This window comes from Portunus trituberculatus, chromosome 35 (assembly GCF_017591435.1).
Source record: "Portunus trituberculatus isolate SZX2019 chromosome 35, ASM1759143v1, whole genome shotgun sequence".
In the NCBI taxonomy this organism is placed as follows: Eukaryota; Metazoa; Arthropoda; class Malacostraca; order Decapoda; family Portunidae; genus Portunus; species Portunus trituberculatus.
Genome location: NC_059289.1, coordinates 19,583,312 through 19,593,343, shown reverse-complemented (window position 1 = coordinate 19,593,343; position 10,032 = coordinate 19,583,312). Strand labels below are relative to the sequence as shown.

The following is a 10,032-nucleotide window of genomic DNA, read 5'->3' as shown; positions in this document are numbered from 1 at the left end:
TAATCAAATTACGCTTCGGAATAATAAATAATTCCTGTCCTCTCTACACTTCATACAAATACACCAGACAGCATACCCGACTCCGACCACTGCGCTGCTTAAACACTCTGTTATTTTGCAGGCTGATTTCATAAATGGCGGAAACTTAGAATACCACATTGATAGTTAGGTAGACACACACAAATGGATTTCTTAAACCCATCTGACGCGGTTATGTATATGTCTAGGATTCCACATTTATTAGAACATTCGCGAGTTGAGCCCCCATACAACATGTGGTGATCATACCTTGGAGGAGAGATTAGGGAAGAGCAAGGAGGTTGAATAAAGGCGGGTTCACACGTGCCAATTTGCGACTGAAACCGCATGTCGGTAGAGTTTTAACTAGCGACTGGAGAAACCAGTCACAAAACAAAACCAACATGTTGGTCTTAAGGCGGGTTCAATATGTGACTGAAATTGCAAGTCGCTAGAAGTATCGACTGAGCTCATCTAGTTGGAACACGTTCACACATAGCGACTGGGAAGTATCAGCTGGTTGGCAGGAAGTATATGTGAACAAACAGTTACCCAATAAGATGTTTTCCTCTGGTGACGATGGCGATTGAGATCAAAGTAATTAATCACAAGTATTCAATCCTCACCTCCAACAACACCCCGCGTAGAGGGAAGCAATCATCAGAGTGGCAGCTATCTCATCGAACACCTATTTGCGTAAGCTTTTTTTTATATATTTATTTTTTTCTTTGTAGAACTCACTGTTAGGATCTCAGATGTACTCTTTTTCCCTCACCAACTACAAAATAATCTTTTCTACATCGACACCACATTTTCAAACGTTTCTCTCGCTAGACACCAATATTCAGTCGGAAACTCTACTATAAAAAAACTTGCAATTTCAATCGCATATTGACACGTGTGAACCTGCCTTTATTCAGTCAATTTGCGACTTAATTTACGTTGTGACATCACGGCGTAAGCTTACAAAATGTGGTCTTCAGGTGTGAAGATGATGTTAGAGATGGTGAGGAAAAAAGAACACATCTGAGAACCCAGAACTGAATTATGCAGCAAAAAAAAAAAATAAATAAAAAAAAAAATAATAATAATAATAAATAAATTAATTAATTAATAAAAAATAAAAAAATTGCTCAAATCGTCGTTCGACGAAATACCTGCCACTCTCCAAGAACTGTTTCCATCAATGCTGGTTGTTGGAGATAATGATTGAAGACTTATCAGGATTTAATTTGATATCAATTGTGCAGTCTTCTTAAGATTAGTGTGTGATGGACACTCCTTTCTTTCCTTCTACTTAGCCAGGGACGTATCCACAGGCATTGTCTCCTCTGTTGACTCTCAGTACGCCAAAAGAAGAGCAACCACCGTTTCAGTATCGTCACTAGAGGAAGAGGAAGACATCTTGACGGGTAGCTGTTTGTTTACATTCACTTCCCGCCAAGGCGCCAACTAGTTGATACTTTCCAGTCGCTACCTGTGACATTTTCCGAATAGAATAGCTCAGTCGATACTTCTAGCGACTTTCAATTATAGTTGCAAATTGGCACGTGTGAACCCGCCTTTACGCCGGAAAGCGGCATTACGTCACAAAAGTGAAGCCGATGAGCTATATTGGTTTGCTGCTGCCTATACCCCTTACAACCAAAATATTATCAGCCACCCATTGAAAATACATAGAAATGCCCGAGTTACGTTACTTATTTTCCATCTTATGTCCATGTTTTTATGGTCATGTTATGGTCACTGCATGTAATGTTTGTAGATTAGCGGTCACTGAGGTAAAAGTGTCATGCGTTCACAGACTCTCTCACACTGTTTTCCCAGGGATGTTAACTTAAACACAGCTTGATTTATCAATATATTAAGTGTATAGTTATCTACATTGTACTGAGTTTAATGTGCTTTTCTATAGAGAGCAGACAGGCATCAGAATGACCCCTCGTGCTTTGAGGCAGTGACCTTACGCTCTGTCTACACAAAGGGGTGAGCAGTCGGGAAGTCATGTGACTTTTCCGTCCCAACTCCCATATATGGTAAAGTAGGTGGGTGGGGGCAGGCGAAGTAGTCCCGAGCGAGAGGAATTTTGGGGTGAGTGACGCACATGACTGCGTAAAACTACCAGAGGACTTGTATATACCAAAGCCTCTTGTAGGGCTATGTTAGCTGTAGCAGCATCCATGTGTACTCACTCTTTTCGACAATGCAGAGGAGATTGACGAGTGACGCATAAATCAAGAAATACCTGTATAGAGGTATTTTTCGGTTTAAGAGCGTTCATATTATGCAACTTTGAAATAACACAAGGTAACAAGGTAAAAAAAAAAAAAACTAATAATTTTTTTAGATTATGCGAATTATTCAGAATAACACGCTGTCAAGATGCTTGGGAATTACGAGATTCCGAAAAATGTTTGTTAGGACCGCCATTATCTTTGAATAAAGATGAGAGGAGAGGCTAAGACGTTACAAAAGTGAAACCGCTAAGCTCCACCCCCTTTTCGAAAATTAACCCAAAACATTGCTTTCTTGGTTATACACGCGGCATTCACCCATCTCAACATTTTGCAATTATGCTGGCTGATTGGCCTATGGCTGCCCCAGGAGCAGTGACAGTGTAGAGATAACATTTCACCAGTAAGGTGTAGAGATTTTCATCGCCAATCACATGAGATAACATTTCACCAGTAAGGTGTAGAGATTTTCATCGCCAATCACATGAAATACTGAGAAACTCGATTAGATCATGACTGCGCCAAAAAAGTTGCAGGAAATTGCATGAAGAGTTATTTTAAGAATTTTCATTAGCAGTTCATCTTCTATGAGATCCACATGCAATCTAGTTAAATAAAAATATTGTGGAGTTCTACATACCTATATCATTAGAAGAGCAGTAAAAACTTTTTTTAGTGGAACATTTTTTAGTCTAGCTTTTTCAGTTTTCTCTTTTGCATGTCCCCCAGGGTGGTCTCCAGTTAAGTCATTTCAGGGCTGCCATTACTATCCCTTACTTAATCCATCACTGCAAATGTTATCGTAGCCAACTTACCCAAACCACTATATTGTAAAATAACAAACAGATATTATGTATTTTCTATAAAGAAAAAAATGGAGGAGGATTTAATAGAATCTTATAATAGGATGGTCATATATATATATATATATATATATATATATATATATATATATATATATATATATATATATATATATATATATAGATATATAGATAGATAGATAGATGGATATATATATATATATATATATATATATATATATATATATATATATATATATATATATATATATGATAGATAGATGGATATAGATAGATAGATAGATAGATAGATAGATAGATAGAAAATTGCCTGAATTCGTTGACACTGAATTTATGAAAGATGTAATACGCATTGGTGTAATATCTTAAAGTTCATCAAAATAAATGTGGTGCCACATGTGCTCAGCCATCAGCATCAGCAGGCTGTAGGTTGTCCTTCACTCCACACAACCTTGCTTTGCTTTTCAGAAGTGTCTCAACTGCCACACATGCATCTGTGAAGGTCAGAAAGGAGTCACTGGGGCGCCAGGACTCACTGGACTCCAAGGTTCCACTGGCATCCCAGGAGACCAGGGGCCTGAGGGACCATCAGGTAGGATGTGAAGGAAATAAGTACCATGAAATAGTAAACTTGGAATTGGAAGTCAATAGATAGAACACAAAGATATATGTTCATTGTAGTCTCTTAATCTATGCAGTCACTTCTGTATCCATGATCAATTGTTTGTCATGAATTGATTTTCATTTCATATTCACATATAATTCATTTGCTTTATCTATATTATTGTTTATTTTGAGACTCAATTCATTCTCAGACTTCAAGCATTCTCTACTTTCTGCTTTCTTCACTCATTAATCATGGCACTCATATATCAGCCTGTGGAACACATGTACTTATGACCATAGGTAACAGTTTGCCCATGATCTTGCTTAATTCATTTAGCATCTCATATCTGAATTCTGACTTTTGTGATTTTTATTACTCATACATGTTTTCCTGACTATTCGAAGCCTCATTATTCGATATTAGATTTTTGTGATTGTCATGAATTATGTCCATTCACTTTTTCTTTTGTCCAGGCTTGTATATCTGATTTTTAACTGATCACCAGGTGACCAGAATGTAAACAAGCTAAACACACCACAATCGCATCACCACCCATGCTGAAGCTGCCACCCATCGCATTAATGATCAGTTGGATCTTTGTTGCCATAGGGGCAGTGTCAGTAGTCTTCATTATGTATGGTTCCATCAGTGTGGAAAATGGCAATTGTTATACTACTCTTTGAGGATGGTGTTCACTTTAGTCCCTGTAACTACAGATCTATAAGCATGAATTCTTTTTGCTCCAAAACCCTGGAAAGACTTATTATATCCAAATTTTATGAATATTTAAATGTTAACAACTTAGTCAGCTTTTCAATTTGGTTTTTGTTCTGGTTTATCTGTTTGTCTGTCTGATCAGTTGCTACTTGCCTATGACAATAATTGTTAGAGTCCAAATGGACCTTGGAAATGACTTTGGTGTGTTATATTTTGACTCGTGAGCCATTTTGATGTTGTTAATCACAAACTTTTATAAATAAAATGTCTTTAATAGTATTTGTAGAATGAGGGAAACCTGTACTTTGTACTTAAGTTTAATTTGCTTCCTTGATTATAAACCTCATTCTTCATTCCTCACCTTCACTCCTAACTTACCCATGTTCATAAACTACTCCTCACCACTACCCATCTGCCTCACTCAACAGGTCCTTCTGGCGTGCGCGGTGACTTTGGTGATCATGGAGCGATAGGAGAGAAGGGCAGCCGAGGGGCCATGGGCATGCCAGGCTTTCCAGGAACAGCAGGCATTCCTGGCCTGCCTGGACTTGATGGGCCAGCAGGGGAGGATGGCCCACCGGGATGCAATGGTACAGATGGGGCACCTGGCCCTGATGGACCACCTGGAAACCCAGGGCGGCCTGGGCCCCCAGGTCAGTTACTCAACTAAACACTATCCAATTTTCAAGATATTCTTGGTGGCTTGAAATAATATCAGAATGGAGTGTGGTGTGGATGCCGTCTCATATGATCTTGATCATGTATGTATTTACCTAGTTGTATTGTACAGGGTTCAAGCGGGGCTCATAGTGTCCTAGCTGTCTCCATATCTCCATTTTTCTAGTTTTTCTTTAAAGTTATCACACTATGTGCTGTGACAATTCCATTATCGAATGCATTTTCATATATCCTTCACACACTGCCTCATCCTGATCTTTTTTTCATGTCCTCTTGTCCTTCCATCTTCTTCCGTCAACAGCACCATGTCTTCTTTGTCTATCTTTTCAATATCAATTACTATCTTATACACTATTATTTTAGGTTCCCACATTCTCTTCTATCTTGTAAGGTTGGCAGTCCCATTTCCTTCAGTCATTCTTCATATGTGAGGTCCTTTAATTCCAGTACCATCTTTGTAGCAATCTTCTGTATCCTTTCCAATTTTCTTATATCTTTTTTAGAGCTCGGAGACCATACCTCTGCTGCATCTACCAGTCTTGGGCGTATCATGCTTGTGATGACTTTTTTCATCATATCTTTATCCAAGTAATGAAATGCCACTCTCTTATATTAGTCAACATCTTATATGATAATCCAAATATTTTGCTTATGTGTTTATCAGGGCTCAGATTTTCTTGCATGATCACTCCAAAATCTTTTTCCTCTTTAGTCTTCATTATTTGCTCCTCTCCCATCAAATAGTTCCATAATGGTCTTCTCTTACTCTTGCCTAGTTCCATTATGTGGCATTTCTTGGCATTAAACTCCAATTTCTACTTCTTGTTCCATTCATAGATCTTGTTCAAATCTTCCTGCAACAGCAGACAGTCCTCTCTGGTTTTGATAATTCTTAGCAACTTTGCATCATCAGCAAATAAATTTACATGACTGTGTATTTGTGGCACTCCGCTAGTTACTTTATCCCAAGATGAGTATGATCACAGTTTTCATTTCCCTATCCTTCAAGTAATCTCTTGTCCATTCGAGCAAGGTTCCATGCAGTCCTCCTATGTATTCTACTTTCCAAAGAAGTCTTCAGTGCGGGACTTTATCAAAAGCTTTTTTAATGTTCAGGTATACTGTGTCTACCCATTCATCTCTGTTTTCAAGTCCTGCAATAACTCTTGAGTAGAAGCTTAACAAGTTTGATACACATGACCACCCTGTCCTGAACCCAAATTGTCTGTTCGATATGACTTGCTCCTCTTCTAGAAATTTAACCCATTTTCTTTGATAATTATTTCACATAACTTCCCTACAACACGTGTAAGTGACACTGGTCTGTAGTTTAGTGGTTCAGTTGCCTTTCCTCCTTTAAATATCGGTATTGCATTGGCTAGTGGAACTTTCCCCTTCATTTATTGAACTTTTAATTATTTCACAAATTGGATCCAGTAATTGCTCTTTACATTTTTTTTTTTTTTTTTTAATACAACACCCAGCCCGATACACCATTTGGTCCCATTGCTTATCTGACTTCCAACTTAAACAGTAATCTTCCAATATCCTCTTCGTGCACTGCAATCTCCTGTAATCTTTGGCAATCCAATGTCTTATTATGTTCTGTGAAATCATCTTCTGCAGTGAATACTGTTTTGAAGCTCTCATTCATTATTTCACACATTTCCTTCTCTGTTTGGTATGTCTTCCCTTCTTTAATTATTTTTTCAACTGTTTCCTTACTCTTTGTTTTGCCATTTATAAACTTGTAGAAAAGTTTGGCTTCATCTTTACTTTTATCCACTACATCTTTCTCATACTTTCTTTCGTCCTCTCTCCTTACTCTAATATATTCATTTCTAGTATCTTTGTACTGCCGACTATTATAGACATTTCCCTGCTTTAAGAGTTTCTTCCACGCTTTATCCTTTGCCTTTTTTTCCTTGTATGCATCTAGCATTGTACCAAGCATGTATTTTTTTGTAAACTCTATAAACAGGAACAAACTTTTTTACTCCTTCATTGTATTTCTGTAAGAATATGTCATATTTCTCTTGTACAGTCTTACTGCACATAATATTACTCCACTCAATATCAGCAAAAAAATCCTTAATTTTTCAAAATCTGCTCTTGCATAATTTAATCTCTCTCTCTCTCTCTTTTATAGTCCTTTCTGTAACTTATCTCATCTTCTTCTTGCATTTGCACCTCTAATGTCACATTATCACTTTTCCCCATTGGACTAAGGTATTGTATGATTGGAGGGAGCTCTGGTTTCTTTGTGAAAACTAGGTCAAGCAAAGATGTTTCTTCTTCTCCCCTGTACCTTGTTGACTCCTCCACCCACTGGTCCATTGTATTAACTATAGTCAACTGTAACATTTTCTCATTCCACTGCCCAGCATTATCCATTACTTCCATCTCTCTCCAGTTAATTTTTTTACAGTTATAGTCTCCAATAAAGAGTATTCTTCTATCTCTTCTTATCATATTATCTAGACACTTTATCACCTCTCTTTGCATATCTTTATGCTCTTCTGATCCTCATGTATTAGTCTTTGGTGGCACATATGTAATTATAATTTATTTTTTCTTCAAATCTTCTGTTCTGATTGTTACTCCCATTACTTCCACCTTGTCCTCACCATATTGCACATACTCCATAAATATAATATCACGAACCATTATTAGCACTCATCCTCTCCCTTTATCCTTCCTGTCTCTCCTCCAGGTATTATGTATTTACCTAGTTTTACCTAGATGTAGTTTTACAGGCCCTGGGCTATATGCTCGTGTGGCCCCGTCTCCATATCTACACTTATCCAATCTTACTTTAAAAGTATGCACACTCGTTGCAGACACTACTTCTTCATTTAAACTGTTCCACGTCTCAATACATCTTTGCGGGAAACTATATTTTTTAACATCTCTCAGACATCTTCCTTTTCTCAGCTTTTTACTATGCGATCTTGTGCTTCGGATGTCATATTCTTCTCTCAGGATCAGTTTCTCATTATCCACTTGGTCCATTCCATTGATCAATTTAAAAACTTGTATCAGGTCTCCTCTCTCCCTTTTTTGTTCCAGAGTTGGTAGATCCATAGCCTATAGTCTCTCCTCATATGTCATCCCTTCAAAATCTGGGACCATTCTTGTAGCCATTTTTTGTAGTCTCTCCAATTTCCTTATGTGTTTCTTTTTATGAGGGTTCCACACTACTCCTGCATATTCCAATTTTGGTCTTATTATAGTACTTATCAATTTCTTCATCATTTCTTTGTCCATGTAGTGAAATGCTACTCCAATATTCCTTACCAAATTATATGTTTCTCTAAAAATTCTATCAATATGGCCTACTGGTTGATTGTTTTCTTCCATCGTCACTCCTAAGTCCTTTTCCTTTTTTACTTTCTCCAGTTCTACTCCATCTCCCATTATATAGATTCCCACGGGTCGTCTTTCACTTTTTCCCATTTCCATGACATGGCTTTTGTTCACATTGAATTCCATTTCTCACTTTTTGCTCTATTCCCATATCTTATTTAGGTCTTCTTGCAGTATTTCACAATCCTCTTTTTGCTTTATAACTCTGCACAGTTTCGTATCATCTGCAAACAGATTTATGTAGCTGTTCACTCCTTCTGGCATGTCGTTAATATAAATGAGGAAAAGTATTGGTGCCAATACTGACCCTTGTGGCACTCTGCTTTCTAGTTGTAATTTTACAGGGCCTGGGTATCATACTCATGTGGCCCTGTCTCCATATCTACACACATCCAACTTTCCTTTAAAACTATGCACACTCCTTGCTTACACTACCTCCTCACTCAAACTATTCCACACCTCCACACATCTCTGTGGGAAACTATATTTCTTCACATCCTTCAAGCATATTCCCTTGGCTATCTTTTTACTATGCAATCTCGTAGTTCGATTTAAATTTTCTTCTCTCAACATCATTTGCTCATTATCCACTTCATCCAAACCATTCAACAGTTTATAGACCTCTATCAAATCTCCTCTTTCTCTTCTTTGTTCCAAGGTAAGCAAATTAATTTCTTTTAATCTCTCCTCATAGGTCATTTCTGCCAATTTCGGAACCATTTTTGTTGCCATTCTCTGCAATCTCTCCAACTTCCTTATATGCTTCTTTTTATAAGGGGACCAAACAATTCCAGCATATTCCAATCTTGGTCTAATTACCGTACTAATTAATTTCTTCATCATATCTTTATCCATATAATGAAAGGCTTATCCAATATTTCTAATCAAATTATATCTTTCTCCAAACATCTTGTCAATATGAGCCTCAAACTGCCCATGGTCTTGTATTATCACTCCAAAATCCTTTTCCTTTTCCACCTTTTTCAACACTATTTCTTCACCCATCTTATATGACCCTCTTGCCCGTCTTCAACTCTTCTCCATCTCCATTACATGACTTTTGCTCAGATTGAATTCCATCTCCCACCTCTTGCTCCACTCACAAATCCTATCCAGATCTGCCTGTAAAATTTCACAATCTTCTTCACTCTTCACACACCTACACAACTTCGCATCATCCGCAAACAAATTAATATAACTGTTTACTCCCTCTGGCATATCATTAATATAGACAAGGAAAAGTATTGATGCCAGCACTGAACCTTGTGGGACTCCACTCTCCACCACCAACCAGTCTGACTTTGCATCCCTTATTACCGTTCTCATCTCCCTCCATCTCAAGTAGTTTTCCATCCACTTTAACACTTTTCCCTTCAGTCCTCCATAAATCTCTAATTTCCATAGCAGTCTCATGTGAGGTACCTTGTCAAAAGCTTTTTTTAAATCCAAATATACACAGTCCATCCATCCCTCTCTCTCTTGTATTTTGTCAACCACTCTCGAATAAAAGCTCAGTAGATTTGTTACACATGACCTCTCTTTCTTTAAGCCAAATTGATGATCCGATAATAACTTATGATCCTCCAGG

General features: G+C 37.6%; 1 protein-coding gene across 1 annotated transcript in view; it reads left to right on the top strand.

The window, feature by feature from the left end:
- Positions 1 to 10,032, top strand: part of LOC123513290 (collagen alpha-1(IV) chain-like) — a 33,589-nt gene that overhangs the window by 1,898 nt on the left and 21,659 nt on the right. Inside the window, exons 2-3 of the mRNA XM_045270370.1 lie at positions 3,545 to 3,668; positions 4,829 to 5,053. Coding sequence (XP_045126305.1) covers positions 3,545 to 3,668; positions 4,829 to 5,053 — 349 coding nt within the window. The remainder of the gene's footprint in view (positions 1 to 3,544; positions 3,669 to 4,828; positions 5,054 to 10,032) is intronic.